General features: G+C 42.1%; 1 protein-coding gene across 2 annotated transcripts in view; it reads left to right on the top strand.

Annotated features, from left to right (window-relative positions):
* The window catches only part of RFX3 (regulatory factor X3), a 406,064-nt gene that overhangs the window by 308,513 nt on the left and 70,387 nt on the right, over positions 1 to 27,164 (top strand). For both annotated transcript variants that reach the window (XM_075317604.1, XM_075317613.1), the window contains exons 6-8: positions 13,490 to 13,671; positions 21,840 to 21,959; positions 25,908 to 26,029. In XM_075317604.1, the coding sequence (XP_075173719.1) occupies positions 13,490 to 13,671; positions 21,840 to 21,959; positions 25,908 to 26,029 (424 nt within the window). The remainder of the gene's footprint in view (positions 1 to 13,489; positions 13,672 to 21,839; positions 21,960 to 25,907; positions 26,030 to 27,164) is intronic.

Here is a 27,164-nt window from a genome sequence, read left to right on the forward strand (position 1 = left end):
GACTGGGAAGCCGACGGGCGCCGGGAGCGGGGACCAGGAGGCCTGGGAAGCGCGGGCACTGGAGGCTGGGGAGCGGGGAGCGTGGCAGGTGAGCCGGGGAGCGGAGCAGAGGACCCGGGGAGCGGAGCAGAGGACCCGGGGAGCGGAGCAGAGGACCCGGGGAGCGTGACAGATTGTTGGCACCCTTAAAATTGTTCCAGGAAATTAAGTATTTCTCTCAGAAAATTATTGGAATTACACATGTTTTGTCATGCACCTATTTATCTTCTTTGCGTGTAGTGGAACAACACAAAAAAAGAGGAAAAAAAGGCAAATTGCACATAATTTCACACAAAACACTAGAAATTGGCCTGACAAAATCATTGGCGCATTTCCAAAATTGTAGGTAAACAATTTTGTTTCAAGCATGTGATGCTCACTCGTTCAAACTCACTTGTGGCAAATGTTGCGCCCCTGAAGCCATCAGGAGCTACAAGGTACTGCATCCTGTCAAAGATGCATGGCCTATCCCCAGGTTCCCAAAAGACCAATGCTGGTAACAGCAGACCACATTTTATTCCCTGTTTTTCCCCCATTCCCAAAGACTGTGACAGGCTAGTGTTGGACCCAGTGGATGGCCACCTAGGGGTGGAGCGGATCCAGTCCACTAGATGACAACCAGGTGGGAGGGGTAAGACAGTAATTTCAGTTAGAGTTAGTAAGTCGGAGAGAGAGGAGTTGGACGTGAGCACTGATAGGAGAGTGTAACTTCGACCCATGGGCCAAGGTGTGTGGTTGCTGCTGGAGTACGGTGGAGTACTACTAGAACCATAGCACCAACGGGGTACAGAATCCTAGGTCAGGAAAACACTCCAGGCAGACCTGATAAAATCTGCACAGTGAGGGGACCATCCAGGACATCAGTGACCATAAAGTTTGGGACACAGTAGCAATGGGAGAACCGGGGAACAGGATCAGAGAAACTGACCCCACAGGGTTCAAGCTGCCTCTTATATGGACTGAGACTGAGAGACTACCAGGATGGGACCACCAGACGCTCAAAGCCACGAGGACCCACCAGCCAGAGACAGGTGTGCAGGCTAAAGAAGTCACCAGGTCACCACACTGGCACTGGGACTAAGGTGACCACCGGTCAAGACCAGCCTTCCTCGGGTAATGAGCTACCACTATACTGTGAGTAAAGGAACTAGTTACACTGCAACCCCTTGTGTGGCCTACCTTCTTTCCGGGCCCAACAACATCATTTATCCCATAGGGCCTGGCCATGCTTGCGGAGGGCCCAACATCCAGGCTGCCACTAACACCAGCCCCGGTAGTGAGAATTGTGCAGCGGCGGCTCCACTAAATAGCCGAAACCCGCAATTGGCGTTACTACAAAAACTTTTATTTCAAATCCCCTGTAAATTTCCCCCTTTTAAAAGCGACCCCAGGGTCACGGAACCGAGCAACGGCCAACCAGTGACATCTCCCCAGCAATACATTGCCCGGGAATGAGTAACCCATAGCCCTGGGGCGACACACAAACAGATGTGGGCAATAGGAAAATCATATCTGAAAGCAGATTAAAAGGGGAGAAGTTGATTCAATCAAGCATGGAGAACAGAAAGAAAAGAACAGAACTGTCTGAGGACTTGGAAAACCAAAATTGTTGAAAAATATCAACAATCTCAAGGTTACAAGTCCATCTCCAAAGATCTTGATGTTACTTTGTCCATGGTGCGTAACATAATCAAAAGGTTTACAGATCTTTTTACACCAAGGCCTGCAACGAGGGCAAGGAGGTATCCACTATGGTTAGAGGAAAGGATGTTTAATCATAATCACAGACTCAGCTTATTTTCTGTAAGCGCATTGAGACTATGGAACTATGGAGAGACCAAGATGCCTTTATTGAAAAGTATAATATTACTGGTTATGTGCACTAGATTTGGCATTGATCCCCGAACTGGTCTGATTGCCTTATTCCTCAGGAAGGAATTTTTTCCCCTAATGTGCCGCTTACTGTCTGTCGCATGAGGGGTTTTTTTGCCTTTCTCTGGATCAACATGTTAGGTTAGCTCATGGGGTGAACTCAATGGACTTAAGTCTACCTTCAACCTTAAACACTGTAAAACTATGGAACTATAGCTAATCTCCCTGGTTGTGGACAGCAGAAAATGTTTTTGAAAGGTTGCAACACAGGAGAGTCCGGATAGTGGATAAGCAGCCCCAATGAAGTTCCAAAAAAATTCAATCAGTCCTGCAGGCTCAGGGTGAATCAATTTAAGTGCAAACTATTTCCATTTTAATGAAATTAAACGCTATGGCAGGAAACCAAGGAGGACCCCACCGCTAACACAGAAACATAAAAAAAGCTAGACTTCAGTTTAACAAAATGTATATAACAGAAAATCTTTTGGGAAAGCATTTTGTGAACAGATGAGACCAAGCTAGAGCTTTTTGGTAAAGCACATAATTCTTCTGTTTACCAAAAACAGACTAAGGCCTACAAAAAAAGAACACAGTACCTACAGTCAAATATGGTGAAGGTTCAAAGATGTTTTGGGGTTGTTTTGCTGCCTCTCACTTGATGTCTTGACTGTTTGCAAGGCATCATGAAATCTGAAGTCTACCAAAGGATTTTGGGCCTCAATGAAGTGCCCAATGTCAGAAAGCTGGTATCCTAGGTCATGGGTCTTCCAGGAGGACAGTGACTCTGTCACGCTATTCACTACATGGACCAGTTGAGAGGCAGGGTAATCAAATATTAAAGGGTCAGGTACCAGTAGAGCACGTCAAGATTAAAGGGGGCTTTACACGCTACGATATCGTTAATGTTTTATCGTCGGGGCCACGTTGTAAGTGACGCACATCCGGCGTCATTAACGATATCGCAGCGTGTGACACTTACTAGCGACCGTAAGCGACCTTAAAAATGGTGAAAATCATTCACCATATAGAGGTCGTCCCAAAACCAAAAATCGGTAATGGTTGATTATCAATGTTATTCGTCGCTCCTGCGGCAACACACATCGCTGTGTGTGACACCGCAGGAGCGAGGAACGTCTCCATACCTGCCGCCGGCCGCAATGCGGAAGGAAGGAGGTGGGCGGGATGTTACGTCCCGCTCATCTCCACCCCTCCGCTTTGATTGGCCGGCCGCTTAGTGACGTCGCGGTGACGTCGCTGTGATGCCGAACGTCCCTCTCCCTTGAGGGAGGGATTATTCGGCAGTCACAGCGACGCCGCCGACCAGGTAAGTGCGTGTGACGCTGCCGTAGCGATAATGTTTGCTGCGGCAGCGATCACACGAAATCGCATGCACGGGGGGGGCGGGTGCTTTTGCGTACGATATCGCTAGCAATTGCTTCCGCTTTGATTGGCCGGCCGCTTAGTGACGTCGCGGTGACGTCGCTGTGATGCCGAACGTCCCTCCCCCTTGAGGGAGGGATTATTCGGCAGTCACAGCGACGCCGCTGACCAGGTAAGTGCGTGTGACGCTGCCGTAGCGATAATGTTCGCTGCGGCAGCGATCACACGAAATCGCATGCACGGGGGGGGGCGGGTGCTTTTGCTAGCAATATCTTAGCATGTAAAGCCCGCTTAAGGGGATATGCAGAAGCGTAGTAAAGTCATGGTACATAGCCAGAATACCTTGAGGGTAGCAAGTCACAAGAAAGTGACAAGGCAAAAGGACATTCAAACAAAATCAGAGGTCTGGCAGCCAAAGCTCAATCTACAGAGCACAGATAACTGAGGCCAACATGCACCACTAAACAGAAAGCTAAGATTTGCAGTGCTTTGGGATAAACTGCTCCGCTAAATAGCTGGACATTAATGGGAACAAGGAAGACCTGCAGAAAACCAGCACCTCCCAGTATGAGATTGGAAGACTGAGCTGTCACTCACTGAATTGACAGCTCAGCACTCCCTTATCATTCAGTGGAGGAATCGTGACAGTACCCCGTCTTCAATAGGGGTCACTGGACCCCCAGGTTTCCCAGAAAACCTAAGATAGAAGGCCCTAATCAAACGATCAGTTTTCACAGAATGAGCCACAAACCAAGATCTCTCCTCTGGTCCATATCCCTTCCAATGAACCAGATATTGGAGGGAATTCCTGACCTTCCGAGAATCCACGATCCTCTGCACCTCTTGCTCTAAACCCCCATCAAGAGAAACAGAAGAAGGTGGAGACGAGGACAACAACACTGGAGAGACAAGTTCCTTTAACAGGGATCTGTGGAAAATGTTAAGGATCCAAAAAGACTGAGGAAGTTTCAATCTAAAGGCAACTAGATTGACTACCTCCAGAATCTCATTTGAACCAATAAATTTAGGACCCAGCTTTATCAATGGCACCTTCAGCTTCATATTTTTGGATGATAACTAAACATTATCTCCTACTTTGAAGATGGAACCTGCTGAACACTTCTTATCGACCTTGCATTTTTTAAAAAGTTGAGCCACCCCAATATTCTTTTGAACCTCCCTCTAAACATCCCCAAGTTTCTGTATGGTGACCTCTACTCCAGGACACCCAGAACTCATCCTAGAAAATTCTCCAAAATAAGGATGAAAATAATAATTACAAAAGAAGATGAGATACCAGTGGACTGTTTGACCTGACTGTTAAAAGTGAACTCAGTAAGAAGTAAATATGAGTACCAGTTTTCCTGCTAAGCCGCTAAGAAACATCTTACAATTTGCTCCAACAACTGATTTGTCCTCTCAGTCTATCCATTAATTTCAGGGTAATAACCAGAGGAAAATGACAAATTAATTCCCAATTTTTTAAAAAACACTCTCCAAATTTGGAGACAAAAAGCACCTTCCTATCCAATGAAATTTTCAGAGGGATTCCATGCAATCTTACCACATGATTGATAAACAACTTTGAAAGTGTTTCAGCATTAGGTAACTCTGATAACTGAACAAAGTGGGCTTCTTTACTGGTCAACTACCATCCAAATCACAGTTTTGCCACCAGAGATAGGCTTCCTAACCAAATGGCCTGAGTCATGACCTCCCCCAATGAACTAGGTGGAGTATGCAAAGCTAGAGCATCCTTAAGTGTATCCGAAAAGGCCATGATAAAGCTGACACCTGAGAGCTGCATTATTCCACTGAACTTTTCTAGACCACTACCGGAACTTAGTACTATAGTCCTCAGTAGTGAGGCCCCCCCACCGCGTCAGATTCATGATATTTGCCTCCGCAACTTGGATTCTGTCAGGTTCGTTATATATTAACTTTAAGGTGTCAAAACAGACTTTTGTAGACCATTGCCGGAACTCAGTACTATAGTCTTCAGCAGTGTGGTCCCCCCCACATTAGATTCATGATCTTTGCCTCCTCAACTTAGATTCTGTCAGGTTCATTATACAGTGTGTCCACCCATGTCCTGTACGCCGCCATTAACTTAACAACAGCGGCAGCTATAGGCATAGAAGTGGTGTCTAGGTATAGTAAAGTAGCCAAGCGCTACGCAATGAAACCACCTATAGCGCCACCTGGTGGAAAACAACGGAGTTAGCATTTTTATTTCGAAAACGGAATGAGATAGAGAAAAAAAGAGAATTACAAAGTTCTAGGGCATCATCAATTCAATACGAATCGACACCTTGCATACAGAAATGCTATGATAAGAAACCCATGACCCCCCCCCCAAAAACATTGAATGCTGGTCACGCATATGGCGCTCATTTAACTTTGATTCTCAAAGTGGCCACCGTCAGCTGCAATTCTCATCTGGACTCTGGACACGTTGCACGTTGTGCAATATGGTAGGTGACACGTTTACACAAGCATCTGTGATATGTCGTCGTAGGTCCTGCAATGTTGGTGGAGGGGTCGCATACACCTGCTGTTTGATGTGACCTCAGAAAAAGAAGTCCAATGGGGTCAGGTCAGGTGAGTGTAGAGGCCACTCCACGCAGCCACTATACCCAATGACTTGTAGGAAGGTCTCCATGAGGTATCACTTCACGTCCGCAGCCTTGTGAGTTTTACACATTCTAATAATAGCATTTCTGCATGCAAGGTGTCGATTCGTATTGAATATGATGATGCCCTACAACTTTGTAATTCACTTTTTTTCTCTATCTCATTCCATTTTCAAGATAAAAATGCCAACTCTGTTGTTTTCCACCAGGTGGCGCAATAGGTGGTTTCATTGCGTAGCGCAGGGCTACTTTACTATACCTAGACACCACTTCTATGCCTATAGCTGCCACCGTTCTCAAGTTAATAGCGGTGTACAGGATATGGGTGGACACACTGTATATTAACCTTAAGGCGTCAAAAAAGACTTCAACAGATGACCGTTTTGTGGCTTGTGTGGGCAAAGAAAATGCCAAAGTCTGAGGACCCAGGGATATGATTATTCCCACCCGCTGAGACTCATTCCACAAAGACTGGTGTTGCAGAGTTAAAAATTGCCTGCATCTTTCCCTGAACAGCGTAAACTGAGCTTTTTCTCCCCTGAATTTTTTTTTAGGAATGGACATTACTGGTTTGGGAGAGTCCAACTGCACATCAGAAGATACAGGCGTTAAGCTGCTGCTTACATCAGAGGGCTTTGAAAGGCACCCATTGCACTGAATAACTGACCCTGCAACTGGGACTACAACGTCTATAGTCTTTTGTGCTCCTTGGCCAGATCCTGAACCACCCGGGTCAGATTCATCACCTGATCGCACAGTGTATGAATAGGATCCATACTGGTGGGATGGAAAAAAATGTATGGCCAGTCTTAATGTGACACTAGTTACTACATGGACGAGTCAAAAGGCAGGGTAGTCAAACATTCCAGGGTCAGGTACCAGGAGAGCACATCAAGATTAAGGGGATAGGCAGAGGCATAGTAAGGTCACAGTCTGCAGTCAGCGAATCAGTAGCGAATCAGAGCAAAGGGACAAGGTAAAAGGACGGTCATATGATGTCAGAGGTCTGGCAGCAAAAGATCAATCCACAGTGGCAGTGTTTTGGGATAAACTGCTCAGCTAAATAGGTGGCAAATTACCGGGATCAGGGAACATCTGCAGACACCCAGCACCTACCAATATGATATTTAATGACTGAGCTGTCACTTAAAACACTGACTGCTCAGCACAACCCCGCTCCAGATTGGATGACTGAGCTGCTACTCACCCAACTGACAGCTTGTCATGCACTGGTTACTGAGTGGAAGATTCGTAACAGACCCTAAACATACTTCAAGAATCTCCCAGTAATGGATAGAAACAAAGCGCTCGAGCATTCTGAAGTGAGTCTGGATCGAAATTCCATTGAAATTATGTTGAAAAATCTTAAAATTACTGTTTGGAGAAGGAACCCTTCAAATATAAGAGACCTGGTGCAGTTTGCAAATAAAGGGTGGTCCAACATTCCAGTTGAGATATGTAAGAAGCTTGCTGATGGTTGTTGGAAGCTATTGATTGTAGTTATTTATACCAAAAGATTTGCAACTGAATATTATCTTGAGGACGCCAACAATTTTGTATGGCTCCTTTTTGACGTCCATGACGTTCCCTGAGTCACATGGGGTGTCTGTGCAAAATTTCGTGATTGCAAATGCGACAGTGCAGATTCCTTTAGCGGACATACACACACACATATACATACATACATGTAATACATACTATACATATATACTGTATGTATAGCAGTAGTTCATTAACACCCAAAAAATGTGTAAGGACTGTTAGTAAATAGTAATGACCAATTACCCTATCAATAGCAACATCTGCATAAACATTACCATTAGCAGATAGTCCTTTTGTCCTACTGTATATTCTGATTAACAGAGGTCCCAAATAATATTTAATTCCACTGCATTTCCCCCTCTATACATTCAGAGTTTCATCGTGGGATCTTGCTAAGGACTTCTTTTAAAGAAGGTGAAGGGGTGAGGAGAACAATCGCTTCATTCCCACCTCCATCTCCTGCATACTAAGTATTGAGATGATGGCCAATGATGATCACAGCACTGATTTATCAATGTGCCTCCTATTTTTTTCCTATGTAGTACTGTATCACCAACACATTGTGCGTGGAATTACAGCATGCCTTAATTCAAGTATATCAGATTGTGCAACATTCGCCGAATGGCTGAGGTCGCCACAATTTAGAGGAAACTTCAAAGGGTACTGAGCGACTACTGATCAAAGGTGATAATGAATGTTTCCAATATTCCAACACTTTATAAAATGAGAATAACTCTTTAAGACACATGACTTTATTTAATGTTAATAGTCTGATTTTTGACATAAAGTCATTTTTTTCTAAATTTTCTGCTGCCAGTTATATCTTTATAGTGGTCGAAAGTCTGTTTTTCATTTATGGAGCTCTGTGTATACATAACGTTAAATGATAAAATTCCGACTGCTTGCATTCATCAATAGGGGTTTATCACATATTTTATATTTCAGTTCATTGTTATTTTTAAACTTCCTAACACTTAGACAACCCCTTCTAAATCCTTATGTTTACCCTTTTTAAAATAATCCTTATGCTCACCTCCAGTGACAGCGCTGTTCCAGCATTGTTGGCACTTTCTCTCCCCAGATCATGTACCAGTGTACTTCACACAATCTAGGTGGCCAATTATGCTGACTCCGCTGGAACAGCGCTGTCACTGGAGGTGTGCAAAAGTGTTATTACTTAAAAAAGAGGAAACATATGGATTGAGAAGGGGTGGTCCGAGTAGTAAACAATTCCTTTAAATGTGTTGCCCAGCAGTAAAAAGTAAGTTACATAGCTTATTATTGTAGTCCAAATATGTGAGCTTATTTCTTTAGAGGAGCCAGTCTTCTGCTCTGTCTTTGCATTGATTGTGATAATAAAGGGGTATGGGTTACCTATTGTAATGAGTGGTCAGCCAGCTCTTTTTACACAGCATCACTATATATTAATGAATGTGTAATTAATGCATGCATTATAAGTTGACTTTAATCCACTGTAGTATATACTGTATCCAGTACTTTGATATACCTAAGTATCGATATGTGTTAATGAAGTATAAGGAAAACATCACTGCGTTTCTAAGGCCCTTTAATTATCTGAATATTGTTAAACTATTCTATGGATTCTCCTGAACTTACACCATTTTTTTTATTAAAAATTTTCTTTGCCAAATGCCCAGACTTTAAAAATCAAATGTTCAAAATATCTGTTTCTTATCACTAGCTATCATCCACCCACAGTCTCCTATGAAGCTCCTTCTCCTTGGAACATTAGGTCATAGTAAATACAAATTATTGCAAGTGCAGAAAAAAAATGTATATTTAGTAGAGTAGGAGATTTTCACGTAGTGTGTAGGCGTGTGGTTGAGAATCATTGGAAACCATTAATATATATTTGTAACTTTTTTAGCTTGTAGCTTTTTAAAGTAATACACTTGGAAATGATGTTACTTACTAGACTATAACAAATTATACATATATTTTTTAAAAATAAAATAGAATTTCTGCTTTATATTTTCACTATTAAATGGGTTGTTTATTGAAAACCAAATACATAGGTTAGGTGATAGCTTGTTGATCATGTGGGGTCTGACCACTGGCACCCACACTGATCATCAACAGAACAGAGCAATGTTATCCCTGTAAAGGCCCCATTACACACTACAATTTATCTGACAATCTCAGTAGAGATGTGACATGCCCAGATCGTAGTTATGATTTGCACATAGGTCGTTTAGTAGCGGTCACACATACACATCTCACAAACGCAACATCGTTCATCGATATATTGTTTGACCAAGGCGGTCATGTGAATGTTGTTCGTCGTTGGCAGGGTGTCAAATGTAGCAATATGTCTGCTGCATTCCAAACGACGAACAATATTTTGAAAATGAACGACGTGTCAACGATCAACGATGTTCAACCTATTTGCGATTGTTCGGAGTCGCACGTAGGTGTCACACACAATGACATTGCTAACGATGACGGAGGTGTGCCACGGAAATCGTAACCCCAACGACATATCGTCAGATAAATCGTAGTGTGTAACGGGGCCTTAAGGGTTCACCATCCAATCTTTTATCAGATAGCCCAAGGACCAATGGTATACTAAGAAGCAGTACCCACTATTGCTTTTTTTCAATTTGACATGAGAAATAAATCGCAGCATGCAACATTTGGCAGTGTATATTGGACGGGGCACACCTAATACAATTCTATGGGTTTCTGCAAATCAATGGACTGCACTCAGATGTCATTCAAGAGTAGTCCGATTTACACCAACACAGACAATGGAGAAGATGGAGAAATTAAGTTCTCCATCTTCTCAGCACCTGTGCTTGAATTCTTGCATGTGAGAAAAATGGGATCCTACAGTCATGGCCAAAAGTTTTGAGAATGATACCAAAATTATATTTTCACATGATCTGTTGCCCTCTGGTTTTTAATTGTGTTTGTCTGATGTTTACATCACATACAGAAATATAATTGCAATCATATTATGAGTACCAAAAGGTTATATTGACAGTTAGAATGAGTTAATGCAGCAAGTCAATATTTGCAGTGCTGACCCTTCTTCTTCAGGACCTCTGCAATTCTCCCTGGCATGCTCTCAATCAACTTCTGGACCAAATCCTGACTGATAGCTGTCCATTCTTGCATAAGCAATGCTTGCATTTTGCCAGAATTTGTTGGTTTTTGTTTGTCCACCCATCTCTGATGATTGCCCACAAGTTCTCAATGGGATTAAGATCTGGGGAGTTTCCAGTTTCCAGGACATGGACCCAAAATCTCTATGTTTTGTTCCATGAGCCATTTAGTGATCACCTTTGCTTTATGGCAAGGTGCTCCATCATGCTGGAAAAGGCATTGTTGGGCGCCAAACTGCTCTTGGACAGTTGGGAGAAGTTGCTCTTGGAGGACATTCTGGTACCATTCTTTATTCATGGCTGTGTTTTTAGGCAAGACTGTGAGTGAGCCGATTCCCTTGGCTGAGAAGCAACCCCACACATGAATCGTTTCAGGATGCTTAACAGTTGGCATGAGAAAAGACTGGTGGTAGCGCTCACCTCTTCTTCTCCTAATAAGCTGTTTTCCAGATGTCCCAAACAATCGAAAAGGGGATTCATCTGAGAAAATGACTTTATCCCAGTCCTCAGCAGTCCACTCCCTGTACCTTTTGCAGAATATCAGTCGGTCCCTGATGTTTTTTCTGGAGAGAAGTGGCTTCTTTGCTGCCCTCCTTGAAACAAGGCCTTGCTCAAGCAGTCTCCGCCTCACAGTGCATGCACAAGCACTCACACCAGCCTGCTGCCATTGCTGAGCTAGCTTGGCACTGCTGGTAGTCCGATCCCGCAGCTAAAACAGTTTTAAGATACGGTCCTGGCGTTTGCTGGTCCTTCTTGGGTGACCTGGAGCCTTTTTGGCAACAATGGAAGCTCTCTCCTTGAAGTTCTTGATGCTGCAATAGATTGTTGACTGAGGTGCAATCTTTGTAGCTGTGATACTCTTCCCTGCTAGGCCATTTTTGTGCAGAGCAATGATGGCTGCACGTGTTTCTTTAGAGATAACCATGGTTAACTGAAGAGAAACAATGATACCAAGCACTAGCCTCCTTTTAAAGTGTCCAGTGGTGTCATTCTTACTTAATCATGACTGATTGATCGCCAGCCCTGTCCTCATCAACACCCACATTTGTGTTAATGGAACAATCACTAAAACAATGTTAGCTGCTCCTTTTAAGGCAGGAATGCAATGATGTTGAAATGTGTTTTGGGGGTTAAAGTTCATTTTCTTAGCCAATATTGACTTTGCAAGTAATTGCTGTTAAGCTGATCACTCTTTATGACATTCTGGAGTATATGCAAATTGCCATTAGAAAAACTTAAGCAGTAGACTTTGTAAAAATTAATATTTGTAGCATTCTCAAAACTTTTGGCCAGGACTGTAGTAAATGATACTCGGTTCACGCTCAGATCAGCGTTTGAGCAGAGTGTCATTCTTATGTGTGACCCCAGCTTTAGAAAGGAATTGTGCGGATGCTTGACCTTTGCTCCATTCATTCTCTACTGGGCGGCAAAGCACTGAGCTTTGATTTTTCCGATAGCCTCATAAAGATGGAATTGAACCACCATCGGGCATGCACACTGCCGTTTATTCTAACAAAAATAAAAGAAACCCATCAAGGCATACAATTTTATTTTTCTGCCAATCGGTGTAGGTCTGGCTGTTAGACCCCACCACCGATCAGTAAGTTATCACTCACTCACCTTGTCCTGCCCTCCTGTCTCTGCCGCTGCTGTCACTTGCTGCCGACCGGCGCTCAGTATGCTCATTGAATATTCACTTCACTGTGGCCGGAAGCAGCAGCAGCGGGGAGTCGGCAGGACCGGAGACCGAATATCAGCACCACAGACAGCAACGCCAGGGACAGGTGAGTAGAAAGTTCCCGTTCTGCGTGTGTTATCACGGATAACACACGGAGAACACACGTGTGCCATACACACGGCACACCGAGGGCAATACGCACCTTTGACACGTCTATGAAAAACGTGCGTGATTTTCACGGACGTGTGAAAGAGGTCTAAGTTGTAGTATAAGCTATTACTGAAGAAGACTATACAGGCTCTTGTGTATGCTTTATGTAGACCTGTGGTAGTTGATGTGCCATTTTTGAATTGTTTGCCGTGGTGATTCCTTCTTTCTAGAAAGAAAACTGGATGGCTTCTTTTTTGAGTTGGCTTTGTTTGTATGGAAAAGTACCTATATAGGGAAATATTTATTTTCTTATTTTTCTCAGTGATATAGCGCCAATAATGCCACAGATGTGATTATCACTGTCCTCATTGGGGCTAACAATCTAATTCCCTATCAGAATGTCTATGGCGTGTGGGAAGAAACCGGAGAACCCAGAGGAAACCCACGCAAACACGGGGGGAAATGCAAACTCCTTGCAGATGTTGTCCTTGGATATGTCTCCCATTGAATCTTCATAAACTTTACAAATAATAATTTTCTGACTTATTTGCTTTTGTATTTTTATAATAAGAAACTATTTCTTAAGTTTATCTTTGACTAGTCTTATAGCAAAAAGCAAAACAAAAAATATACTAAAATGTTACCCATACAGCAATTGGAAATACAAGCAGTTCTCTGGTGGGTATAATTATAAAGTAATGCCTACTAGGGGAAATTGGAAGCACTGCCTGATAACTGGAGCAAAGAGATTAAATTGCCGATCTCCAGCTGTTTTTAAATGAACGCAATTGCACTTTCTAGCATCATTTTAATTCAAAGGCTGGACTTGTATAATAGCGAAAAAGATCAAATGCTACCATTAGCCGTTTTATTACTCATATTAGTGCTCTGTTAGTTTGGTTTATTGAGTAGCTGCATTATGTGCGGTTCACAACAACGCTTTACATTGTTTTATATGTGCTGAAACGTAAGTAACTTTATCATTCTTTATGCTTTTGATGCATGTGATCACTCTCAGTAATATATGTATGTTAAGCAGGTGTAATGAGCACACCTTTGTTCTGTTTTAGCTCCAGTGGCTGTTGGATAACTATGAGACTGCTGAAGGGGTTAGTCTCCCCAGAAGTACCCTATACAATCATTACCTTAGACACTGTCAGGAGCACAAACTAGATCCAGTCAATGCTGCATCATTTGGAAAACTTATCCGCTCCATTTTCATGGGACTCCGAACAAGAAGACTGGGAACCAGGTTTGTATAAAAATTAAGATTAAACTTTTAAGACTTATTCAGACATTGCGTTTTTTAAGCATGACTTTCAATGACATACAATGTTGCACTTTGGAGTAAAGAGAAATAAATAAAAATAACAGAAAATGAAGCAGCCATTACCAACACGAGGCACTCATCATAAAGGTGGGGGCAGCACAGTTGCAAAATACTGATAAGACAGTCACTCTCAACTAGTGATGGGCGGACCCGGACTCTAAAAGTCTGTATCCGTGTGGTTTCAAAAGTATCCAGGTGCTGGTCCTGGTTCTGGAGTTCTCAGGCTACTGCGGCAAATGATCGGGGTCCGGCAACGCAAGAAATAAAAAAAATAAAGGAAAACTAAAAATAAATCAACTGCGCTATACTTACCGAGTCAACAGTTGGCTTTAACTGCTTCCATGCCACTAATTCTACTTCCGGGGCTGCTCATTATTGCTCATCCATATTCTTTGCATCCCCTGCCTACCGGCAGTCCTGGCGTCTGTCATTGTTTGCAGTCAGATGCGCCGCAAGCCTGTGACAGCGTCTTGGGGCCGCACACTGTTTTTTCAATTATATTTATTTATTATAATAATAATAGTAATAATAATAATAATAATAATAATAATAAAAGCTGCATGCAGTTTCTCTTATTTTGATACACAGCCAAAATAAGCACATGGCTGTGGGCTGCAGCCTGTAGCCATATGCTTTATCTTTGCTGGGTATCATAATATGGGGGGGCCCTACAACAATTTCTATATTTATTTATTTATTTTTATACCACAATAGTGACCTGCAGACAGAGTCTGTGATCACAAGCAGTCATACGCTGTCTCACAGGCTGAGTTCTCGTCTGAGTGCAACCAATCACAGACGCCAGGACTACTGGTGGGCAGGGTGAAGCTGTGAATATGGATGAGCAATAATGAGCTGCCCTGGAAGAAGAATGAGCGGCCTGGAAGCAGTTACAGTTGCGCCGGAGACTCGGTAACTATACCGTGCTTGCACTAATCCCCCTATCCCTTCTACCACCATTTTTAAGTGCCAGATTATGGTCCCCATAGACTTATATGGGGACTGGCGTCCGGCCAGATATCTGGCATCAATTCTGGACTGGAGACGATTTTTGGTTAGTCCCGCCGATCCCAGATATCTGCGAGTTCGCCCATTACTACTCTTAACCTATCAAATCATGGAGGGGTAATAGCTTAGTATTTGACATGCACACAGATAATGCTTACATAGGGCGCCAGTCACACAGTCTGGCTTACAGCCTATTGATGACGCCCATAGATCAGGCGGGTTGCTCAGCACTATATAAGTGCACCCCACAGAATGTTAAAGGACCTGGCTGCATCCTGCATTAAAATGGAAAAAAATCCTCCATGAATTGATAGGTTGTGAGTAGAGATGAGTGAACGCATGGAAGTTTGATTCGGCGGGATCAGTCTGACTTTAGATAAAGTTTGGTTTGGGACCCGGACTTAACTTGAACCCCAATGGAAGTCAGTAATTGGGCAGTCTGTGTCTCCACCAACATATACAAAACCAAAAAATACAGTAATAGTGCCACAAAATAATGTCCGCAACACATCTGTTGAAATAAACATAATATAACCAACCTCACTAATGTAGATGCTACAGAAGGTCTAGGCATTTAAAGAAGAAAAAAAAATTGTTTACAAAAGGTCGACAAACCAAGCCCCAATTTTCAAATCTAACAGGTCACTTTATATGGTAATAATGCCGGGATCCCAGTGATTCTTCATTGATTTTTTTTGTGACACTTTGCACTTTGCTGGTAACGTTTAGTGTTCAATTTAGGTTAATTTGTTTTGTCTTTAAAAAGAAAAAATAAATGAAAAAAAATAAAATATATGAAATTTGTTGACAATTTAGAACAATTTGCAATTTGCAAAATTTTAATGCTTACACCCTTAAACGAGATAGTCATACTACACAAAATAGTTGTGTATACATTGGAATACCCCCCAAAGTTATGCTATTTCAAAAACTGCAGCCCTCAAGTTATTCAAAGTTGCCGTCAGAAAATTTGTTAAGCCTTCAAAGGCATTAATACAAATTGGAATGAAAAATTCTTATTTTTTCCACAAAATTATTCATTTAGGTAACCTCTCCCGAACATGGTAATATCACATGTGTGGTTGAAAACTGTTCTTTGGTTTCATGCCAGAGTAAGAAGAAGAAAAAGAAGCGCCTTTGAGTTTTTGAGCGCAGATTTTGCTGGAGGAAACCCAAAAAAAAGAATAATATGAACATTCACCTTACTGTAGCTAAATAAAAGCATAGTGCATACAAATAAAAATAGGGTACTTAGTAAACACTATTTTTGATCAAAAAAGGATAAAGACATCCCACCGCGACAAGGTGTACACAAATCGGGATAATACCTAACACTCTCTAGTATTAAAACTTTACCATGTCAGAACAGACCTCAATCTGAATAAGGGCAGAGAATGGCTGGGTCCCGACTATAGGCACATAGCCATGGGATGCAATGGATGAAATGCTCAGCTCACTGGAAAAAGGGGGCCACAACTTATTTGTACTAAGTACTAGACACTAAAGAAAAAACAAAAGAATTAGCCGGAGCGTGAGTTGGTATACATGCCTGTAATAAGTGCATGTTCACACTGGCTAGGAGACAAAGAAAACCAAAATAGGAATATTATAAACATATACCCTGCTGTAACTAAATAAAAGCATAATGCATATAAATAAACATAGGGTACTTAGTAAACACTAGCTTTAATCAAAAAAGCATAAAGACATCCCACCGCGACAAGGTGTACCCAAATCGGGATAATACCTAACACTCTCTAGTATTAAAACTTTACCATGTCAGAACAGACCTCAATCTGAATAAGGGCAGAGAATGGCTGGGTCCCGACTATAGGCACACAGCCATGGGATGCAATGGATGAAATGCTCAGCTCACTGGAAAATGGGGGCCACAACTTATTTGTACTAAGTACTAGACACTAAAGAAAAAACAAAAGAATTAGCCGGAACGTGAGTTGGTATACATGCCTGTAATAAGTGCATGTTCACACTGGCCAGGAGACAAAGAAAACCAAAATAGGAATATTATAAACATATACCCTGCTGTAACTAAATAAAAGCATAATGCATATAAATAAATATAGGGTACTTAGTAAACACTAGCTTTAATCAAAAAAGTATAAAGCCATCCCACTGCGACAAGGTGTACCCAATTAGGACACTATCTACACTCTCTGATATTAAACCTCACCATGTGTCAACAGACATCAATCTGAATAAGAGCAGAGAGTGGCTGGGTCCTGACTGTAGGCACACAGCCATGGGATGCAATTGATGAATTGCTCAGCTCACTGGAAAAAGGGGGACACAACTAAGGCTGCTTTCACACTACGTTTTTTTAACATGCTTCATGAACTTTTTTTGCTGCAAAAGCGGATCCTGCTTTTACAGCAAAAAAACGCATGCAAACGCATGTATTATTTTGCAGGATCCTGTCACTTTAAGTTTATGGGCGGGCATTGGAGTCATGTGATCGGGAGTGAGGGAAACTGAACGTGAAAGACTGGGAGCCGGCTTCTGACAGCTGTGGAGTCTCCTAACCAAGGTAAACATCGGGTAACTTGCTTGGATACCCGATATTTACATTGGTTACGAGCGTATGCAGCTGCAAGGAGCCGGGCTCCCTGCTCCCTGCACACGTAACCAAGATAAACATCGGGTAACTAAGACTGCAGCTACCCGATGTTTACCTTGGTTACGAGCGTCTGCAGCTGCTAGGAGCCGGCTGCCTGCTCCCTGCATACGTAACCAAGATAAACATCGGATAACTAAGACCGCGGTTACCCGATGTTTACCTTGGTTACGAGCGTCCTCCGCTCTCAGGCGGGGGAGAGTGGAGAGAGAGAGAGGGGGAGGGAGGGAGGTGGAGAGAGGGGGGGAGGGAGGTGGAGAGAGGGAGAGGGAGGTGGAGAGAGGGACTGATCACCCGAGGCTGGTTTCTGGGCATGCTCAGTAGAGCAAGCAAGATCCTGTCTATCAGCATGCCAGTGTTCACATACGTTTGCATGCTGTTTAGTCAGGATCCAGCAATTTGCAGTATTTGGACGCAGCTCAAAAACGCTACAAGTAGCGTTTTTGAAAAAAGTTAAAAAACTGCAAGTCGCTGGATCCTTACTATAACGTACGCAAACGCAGGTGAACGCATGTTGACGCGAGTCAATTGCAAATGCATTGAAATGAAAACGCATTTGCACTGGATCCGTTTTTGCGTTAAAAAAGTTCATGACGGATGTTAAAAAAAACGTAGTGTGAAAGCAGCCTTATTTGTACTAAGAACAAATTTAGTTACAGCAGGGCATGTGTTCATATTATTCTTACTTTGTGTTTTCTTTGTCTCCTGGGCAGTGTGAACATGCGCTTATAACGTGCATGTGTACCAACTCACACTCCGGCTAATATTTTTGTTTTTTCTGCAGATTTAGCTGGAGTAGACAGTAAACACCATATTGCACAGCTCCTTAGGTCCCAAAACATCAAAAAAGGAAGAAATTCATCATTGGTCATTTCCAATTTCACTTATCAATATCACACATGACTGGGATTGATACCAGTATCGTGGGACCTGACCGCAATAGACGCTAATTGGCTGTCATGTTTTTTGCCAGCAGAAATGTAAACAAACACAGGCAGGGTCCATGCTGAATCATTAGGGGAAAGTTTGTGATAAAGTTCTTGTATTTTTTTTTACTTACATTGACATCTGATTTAATTTGTTGGATAACCCTTTCATGTTTCTCAGAACCCTACATTTGAAATACAATTCAAGAAATATATAGCACTCTATGGCTTTGTTAACACATGGCATCTTTTTTTTTGTCAGTGCATCTTAAGTGCATCTTAAAATACACCAAAAACACACCGCAGCAAAAACACAATGCGTTTTTACCACGTTTTTTAAGTGTTTTTACCGCGTTTTGCCCAATGCGTTTCTTAAGTCAATCCTACTGACTGGAGGGGTCAAAAACGCAATTAAAACGCAAAAGGAATAGACATGCTGCATCTTGAAAAACGCAGCCAAGATGCAGCCAACAAAAGATGCCCAGTGTGGACAGCAAAATCAAAATCTCATAGACTTTGCTGGAGGAAGGAAATGCATGCATATAGGTGCATCTTTGGGACCTCAAAAATGCACCAAAAATGCACCAAAAGATGCCCTGTGTGAACTTAGCCTAAATTTGATGTGGATGTTGCAGATTGAATGCCTTATTGTTTATTATAATTTGAGATATTTCTATGGTATAAAAATATACCATCATTTACCGTACTTGATATACATAGTTAGCTTTGTGAGGAAATTTACCCACCCTAAATCGCCTACAAATGCGTTATATGACTTCAGTCAGTGTTGGCGCATTTCATTTCTATTAAGATATAATACCCATTTTCCTATTACATAAATACAATTCTAGGTTCGAGAAATTAGAATTAAATGGCCTATTTAATAGGCTTTCATGCAGTATTTGTCAGAGGATTATAAGGATCGTTCCTTCTCATGCTCTGCATAATTAGTATTAAGTGTAATAGATTATCTAGCATTTCATGTCACACTTTTGATTTCTTTACATGTATGTCTTTTAATTCCTATTTTGCACCAATATTCATAGGCCATTTACCATCATCACAACTATTTTATATTTCACTGATGAAATGAAAACAGACAAATGACATCAAGGAAATGCTTTCAATGCTGAGAAAGGTTGTTGTGTGTGGGCATCTCATTGATCCATTCCTTTAAGGTCAGAAGTAGACACAGGATTAGAAAATATTATATGAGAAACATTCAGCTCTTGCTACCATCAGTTTCATTAACCCCTCAATGTCCAATAACAGATATGTTTGTCTCATCATGGAGCATTTTGGGTGAGCAGCAAAATCTGGAACCAAGTCTACTTCAGGGAGGACAAATGTTGGCTGTGTTATGCAGCTGGCATCTGCCTCTAAAAGCAGTGATCCAACTACTGTGAATGGCTCTGTTAATTACAGTCAGCAGCACTTAAATCAACCCAATTCTACCGAGATGTCCATTCTAGGCAGCCATTGACCCCCTGAAACATGACTACAGAATGTCGATGGATTGGCATGGGAGTCTTTAGTAGGCTGCCGCTGCCATATTAACTTCCCTGTAAAGCCGAATCTGTGTCTGGGTTTCATAACATACCATTATTAGCACTACATACTACCAATGTATTGCAGTATAAACAGTGCCCTGAAAATGGTTTCAAACTTGTAAACCTTTTCAATTTTTTTCATTACACCCACAAACTTGACAAACCTGAATGTACTTTATTTGGATTTTACATGATATACTAACACAACATACTAACACATACAAACTAACACAGCAAGTATTTTTGAAATGTAAAGGAAATTATACATGTTTTTTTTAATATTTAAAAAATATAAATGTGAAAATTGTGATGTGCATGGTCTGATACCCCTAAAATAAATCCTGAGTGACCAATTGTTTCCAAATGTCACCTAATTAGTAAATTGAGTTCACTTGTGTGTAATTTATTCTCGGTATATCAACAGCTGTTAAAAGTTTGTTTGAGAACATTAGGGATCAAATAGCATCATGAAAACCAAGGAACACACCCGACAGTTCAGAGCTAAGGTTTTGGAGAAGAATAGAGCAGGGTTAAGTTACAAAAAAAATAGTCCAAACTCTCATTTATCATTGTTCAATCCACCATCCAAAATTGGAAGGAGTATGGCACAACTACAAATCTACCAAGACATGGCCGTCCACCTAAACTAACATCCATAGCTAGGAGAGCACTAATTAGAGAAGCAGTCAAGAAGTCCATGGTCTCTATGGAGGAGATGCAGAGCTCAGATGAGAGAATCTGTCCACAGGACAGCTACTAGTTGTATACTCCACAAATCTGGCCTTTATGGAAGAGTGGCCATTTTTGACAACAAGCCATAAGAAGTCCCATTTGCAGTTTGCAAAAAGGCATGAAGGAGACACAACTAGCATGTGGAAGAAGGTGTTCTGGTCGGACGAGACCAAAGTGGAACTTTTTGAGCTAAATATAAAGTGTGACAGAAAACTAACACTGCACATCACATTAAAGTTGTATCAGGACTAACTAAAAAGAAAAAAATGAACAGTAAAATACAAGTTTTTTTTAATATATCTAAGAATATTTAAAAAAAAAATACAAATTGGTATCACTCTTTTCCCCAGATAAGAAGAGAGATTTATAAATTAAAGAAAAAATTAAAAAAAATGCATAATAATTAGCATATTTGGTAATGTTCTATTTGTAAAACTCTGATCTATCAAAGTATGAAATTGTTTAACCCATACGTTAAACGTGGTAAAGCAAAAAATTGAAAGAAATAAAAAATTGCCGTTTTTGCTATATCCCACAACAAATGCAATAAGTTATTAAAAAGACTCATGCATCCCAAAATGGTATCAATAAAATTACAGTTTGATACACAAAAAACGCACAATATAAGTTCATCAGTGACAAAATAAAACAATTGTCTAAGATGGGTCTAAAAAAATAAATTTCTTTGGGAAAGTTCTGAATTTTTTTTAAGTAACTGAAATGGTAGCAAAGCTGTACAGAAACATGGAGAAACATGCCTTAAAAGCAAAAGCCAATAAGCCATGGAGAAATTGTGTTTTGTTTATTATGTACCATCTCACCTGACTTGAAATTTTTCCTTATTTTTATGTGTTTTGATATATGGTAATAGTAATGATGTTTTTTAAAGTTACAATTCATTCCACAAAAAAACAAGTCGTCATAAGGCCATATCGACGAAAAATTAAAAAAAGGGATGAAAAAAGTAAGTGCAAAATCGGAAACATTGGCTATTCATTAAAGGGTTAGGGTAGAAGTATTGTAGTGCCTTGCAAAATATAGCATATTTCCATTCAGCATTGTGCATATATTAGCACTATAATTTATATTAAGCCTTAAAACTTTCAATTGGCCACTGTTGTATAAGTAGTAGAACAACATAGAATGAAGCAATGTACATAAAATGGACAAACTAATGATTAGGTTTCCATTATACTATACCTCTATGTTTATCTTGTGCTCATTTCTTTCTTTTTATCAAAGGGGGAACTCAAAATACCACTACTATGGAATTCGTGTCAAGCCAGATTCCCCTCTTAACAGGTTACAAGAGGACATGCAATATATGGCTATGAGACAGCAACCCATGCAGCAAAAACAAAGGTGCGTACCCACTGCTCTAAGATCTATGCCATTGATTGGCCATACTAAACTTTATAGTATGTGGATGTTTTCCAGTATGGTGAATATTTTTGTGCTTTTGCCGTTTCAAAAAAATTAAGAATTATGTCTGAAGGAATATAAAATGAGTTTAGGTAATTTTCTGTATTTAGAAGACTTTTCCTAAATTGCATGCCATAAATGTACTAAGATATCAGAAACATTGCCTTATAGAACACATTACACACCCTCAGACCTTTACACCACTGTCCCAGAAGGTCAGCTTCTGGGATACTTGTACGAGGGGCTGCTGATATGTCTTTGACTTTGTGTTCTGTTTTTGTTTCTATGGTAACAAATGTTATATCACATGAAAGCCTTATGTGTCTAATATATGTTTTCAACATATTGTGTTTGTTGCTTATGGCAACAGTGTTCTACACACGCGGGAAAACAAAATGGTGGAGTCTAATACAATATTCACAGCATCTGAGAGCAGAGGCGTGATAAAATTCTTGTTTCCGCAAGGAAAGTCCCGGAAGGATATTCATGGTAATATGTCGCAGACATTGGGGGATCAATGCTCCTCATATTCCACAGTTAAGAACTGGGTTGCCAAATTTAAAATGGGCCACTTCAGCACCAATGATGTGGAACGTCCTGGACAACCGAGAGTCGTTGTTGTTCCGGAGATCCTCGATGCTGTGCACAACTATACTGGAGAATTGAGGAATTTCAGCTAAAGCAGTAGCTGACATCATGGGGATTTCCCGTGAATATGTTTGTGTCATTATCCATGAACATTTAAACATGAGGAAGCTATCTGCAAAATGGGTCCCCAAATGTTTGACAACAGATCAGAGAAGCATGCGAGTGAAAACTTCCCGGTCGATTTGTCAACGTTTTCGGACTGATAAAAACTTTATGGATCCACTGGTCACTATGGATAAGACCTGGATTTATCTGTATCACCCTGAAAACAAGGAGCAGTCAAAAGAGTGCAGGCACAGTGGTTTGCCTCGTCCAAAGAAGTTCAGGGTACAAAAATCAGTCACTAAGGTGTTGGCATCTGTATTCTAGGATAAGGAGGGCGTGCTGCTAGTGGACTACCTTCCAAAGGGTTCCCCCATCAATGCAAGGTATTACATTGAACTTTTGAACCAATTAAAGGCAGCTCTGAAGGCCAAAAGATGCGGCAAGCTGTCCAAAGGAATCTTGTTCCTGCAAGACAATGCCTCCACTCACGCTGCACAAGCGACCACGGCAAAACTGGCAGAGCTGGGCTTCCAGCTGGTTGACCACCCACCTTATTCACCAGATCTAGCTCCCTCCGACTATCATCTGTTTCCAAACCTGAAGAATCACCTCAAGGGTACCAAATTTCACACCATTTCTGATGTCATGGCTGCTACGAATGCCTGGTTTGAGGCACAACTGAAATCCTTTTTGCTAGGCCTACAAAACTTGGAATACTAATGTAAGAAGTGTGTTGACATCAGTGGAGAGTATGTGGAATAAATGTAAATTTTCATCATCCTTGGGTAAAGCCAAAGACTTATCAGCAGCCCCTCGTATAATGACTGAAGGTTAAAACTTACTATTTTAGGAGCCTTGATCACCACATTTGTCGGGATCTTCTAAAATTCTTTCACTTATCTTTTATCATTCTGTAAGGTCAGCTCTGTAGTGGATATAGCGATGGAGAAGTTCAGTTCAAACATGGTTTTTCTCATTCTTCATTTTGGTGTCCAAAATACATGCAATGCGTTCACATCCCACCACAAAATATAGCACTTAGTAAAGATTGCATTGTTCACAGTGGCAGAGCTAGAGTCTGATGGTCCCTGGTGCAAAATTTGTACCTGGGACCCACGTGCATGTTTGTCAGATGTATGGACACTTGTAGCATTCTAGATCTTGTATAGACATGCATGTTCACACCTTTATTTTATAATGTTCCCTAACTTGGGCCGCTTCCTGAAATTATGTCACCCATCTTGGGATCCATTCCTGCAATATTGTTCTCCATCCTGGTCACTTTAATAATGTCTCCCATTGTGGATCCCTTCCTATAATAATATCCCCCATCCTATGCCTCTTAGTAGTATAATGGACCCAATCCTGGGCCCCCTCTTGATAAAAGAGACACAGTCTGTCTTTTAGTTTTTCTCCAACTAAGGCCTGCATTTTCAACCTGCAGGCAAACCACAATAAGCGGCCCAGCCACCGAGTCTCCTTACCTGAGCTAACTGCTTTATAAATGTCTATGTGGCAGTAAGCTCAGGTCAATAGACCTAATAGTTGGTCCATGTGTTGTAAAGCAAGCACGGTGCAGAATGAAACTGGCCTCAGTTGCTCCCACTGCACTAATTCTAAACCCAGATCTAAATTAACCCCACACCTGACTTGACTAAAAGCTATACAGAAAACCAGGCAAGGAAGAAATTACCAAAACCCTTGGTAAACTATACTTTGTTAGGCCCCCTTTACAGTTCCATGAAAACCGTTTTTGTTTTGCACGGCTGTGTTGACGGTGCGTATGGTCCATCTGTGCCGTGATTTTGGCACACTAGTGTTCACCTTTTGCTATCCGTGATAGCATATGGAGAGCAGGAACTTGTTACTCACGTCTCCCCGGTGCTGATGTCTCTGGTTCTGCTTCTGGGTCTGCAGTCCAGTGAGTATTCATGAGCTTAATGAGCGGGCCTGGAAGCAAATGACAGGAGCGCCAAAGACAGCAGCGCTGGAGACAGGTGAGTATAGAAAATCATGTCAAAGACACCTGTTTTCTCTAGTACGTGTCACACGGATCACACCACTGTGTGGTCTGTGTGACATCAGTGCTGACGGAGAAAAACTGACTAATCTCCATGTTGAACACACGGTTCTTGTGAAAACACTGATGTGTGCACAGACCCATTGATTTTAATGGGTTTGCATATGTCCTTGTCTCAGGTACATATCATACGTACCGAAATCACTACCGTGTAAAGGGGGCCTTAGGGATATTCAGCTTTCCTTGGTTCCTTATACCTCACCCAGCTTTTTAGCTTTTTCTGGATGAAATGTATATTTTCTAGAACCTAGCATGTGTATAAGAGGAGTCTTGGAGAAATATAACAGTCCTTGACCAGTAGTCACTGTCTTAAGGTACCGTCACACTAAGCAACATCGCTAGCAACATCGCTGCTGAGGCACGACTTTTGTGACGTAGCAGCGATGTTGCTAGCGATGTTGTTGTGTGTGACATCCAGCAACAACCTGGCCCCTGCTGTGAGGTCGCTGGTTGTTGCTGAATGTCCTGGACCATTTTTTAGTTGTTGCTCTCCCGCTGTGAAGCACACATCGCTGTGTGTGACAGCGAGAGAGCAACAACTGAATGTGCAGTGAGCAGGGAGCCGGCTTCTGCGGACGCTGGTAACCAATGTAAATATCGGGTAACCAAGAAGCCCTTTCATTGGTTACCCGGTATTTACCTTCGTTACCAGCGTCCGCCACTCTCACGCGGCGAGTGCCGGCTCCCTGCTCCCTGCTCCCTGCACACATAGCCAGACTACACATCGGGTAATTAACCCGATGTGTACTCTGGCTAGGAGTGCAGGGAGCCAGCGCTAAGCGGTGTGCGCTGGTAACCAAGATAAATATTGGGTTGGTTACCCGATATTTACTTTAGTTACCAAGCGCAGCATCACTTCCACGCGTCGCTGCTGGCTGGGGGCTGGTCACTGGTTGCTGCTGTGATCTGCCTGTGTGACAACTCACCAGCAACCCGTGTAGCGAAGCTCCAGCGATCCCTGCCAGGTCAGGTTGCTGGTGGGATCGCTGGAGCATCGCTTAGTGTGACGGTATCTTTAGACCATCTGTCTAAAGATAATGTCTATTAGGTGATATTGATGTCATCAGGTAATCTGGTCATTGATCAGAACATGGTTGTTTTATTCTCTCTGACAGGTACAAGCCTATGCAGAAGGTGGATGGAGTGGGGGACGGATTTGCTGGTAGTGGAGCTCAGACTGGTGCATCAGTGGAGCAAACTGTCATTGCTCAGAGTCAACACCACCAACAGTTCTTAGGTAAGAGGCTCGGAGCACAGACACCACTATAAAGATAGTCCCTTGTATAAAGGCTTCACACTTTCTTATATTTACAGCTATAATAAAAGGTGTTATTCGAAGTCATGTTTGTGAATCTGGAGCACAGTTTTTGTCGGCACCAGTTTTATTAGATTCTCAACACTATAAAACTATTTGTCTTCTTTGAGTAACTAGTATGACTTGTAGTTTTCAAACATGAAGTCAAAGCATTTATCAGTTCATTAGTACAACATTAATGACCTATTCTTACAGGGAACTTGTCATAAGGTTCATCCTATAAAAGCCGCTGCCACCACATACATTCCTAATAAGCTCTCTATATCAGCCAGGCAATGCCATATACCTTAAAGAGGAAGCTATGAAGTTGTCCACTACTGTATTGTAATGAGCCAAGTGGTCTGATTTTGCCTTACAACACAGCCCCTTTGCCTATGAATGATATGGGTGATGTATCCTACTTTGTCCACAAATCCAGTAAAGCCTAAAGGGTGCTTTACACACTGCGACATCGCTAATGATATATCGTCGGGGTCACGTCGTTAGTCACACACATCCGGCGCCGTTAGCGACATTGCAGCGTGTGACACCAAGGAGCGACGATCAACGAGCGCAAAAACGTGAAAAATCGTTGCTCGTTGACACCTCGCTCCTTTTCCAAATATCATTGCTGCTGCAGGTACGATTTTGTTAGTCGTTCCTGCGGCAGCACACATCGCTATGTGTGACACCGCAGGAACGACGAACATCTCCTTACCTGCGGCCGCCGGCAATGTGGAAGGAAGGATGTGGGCGGCATGTTCCGGCCACTCATCTACGCCCCTCCTCTGCTATTGGACGGCTGCCATGTGACGTCGCTTTGTCACCGCACACACCGACCCCTTAAAAAGGAGGCGGATCGCCAGCCAGAGCGACGTCGCAGGGAAGGTAAGTCCGTGTGACGGCTGTTAGCAATCTTGTGCACCACGGGCAGCGATTTGCCCGTGACACACAACCGACGGGGGCGGGTACGCTCGCTAGCGATATCGGTACCGATATCGCAGCGTGTAAAGTACCCTTTACACGTGTGCATGTTCTCTGCCGGCTATGTACATTAATGAAAGGTGTGGTATTACAA

This window comes from Anomaloglossus baeobatrachus, chromosome 1 (genome assembly GCF_048569485.1).
Source record: "Anomaloglossus baeobatrachus isolate aAnoBae1 chromosome 1, aAnoBae1.hap1, whole genome shotgun sequence".
Classification (NCBI taxonomy): domain Eukaryota; kingdom Metazoa; phylum Chordata; class Amphibia; order Anura; family Aromobatidae; genus Anomaloglossus; species Anomaloglossus baeobatrachus.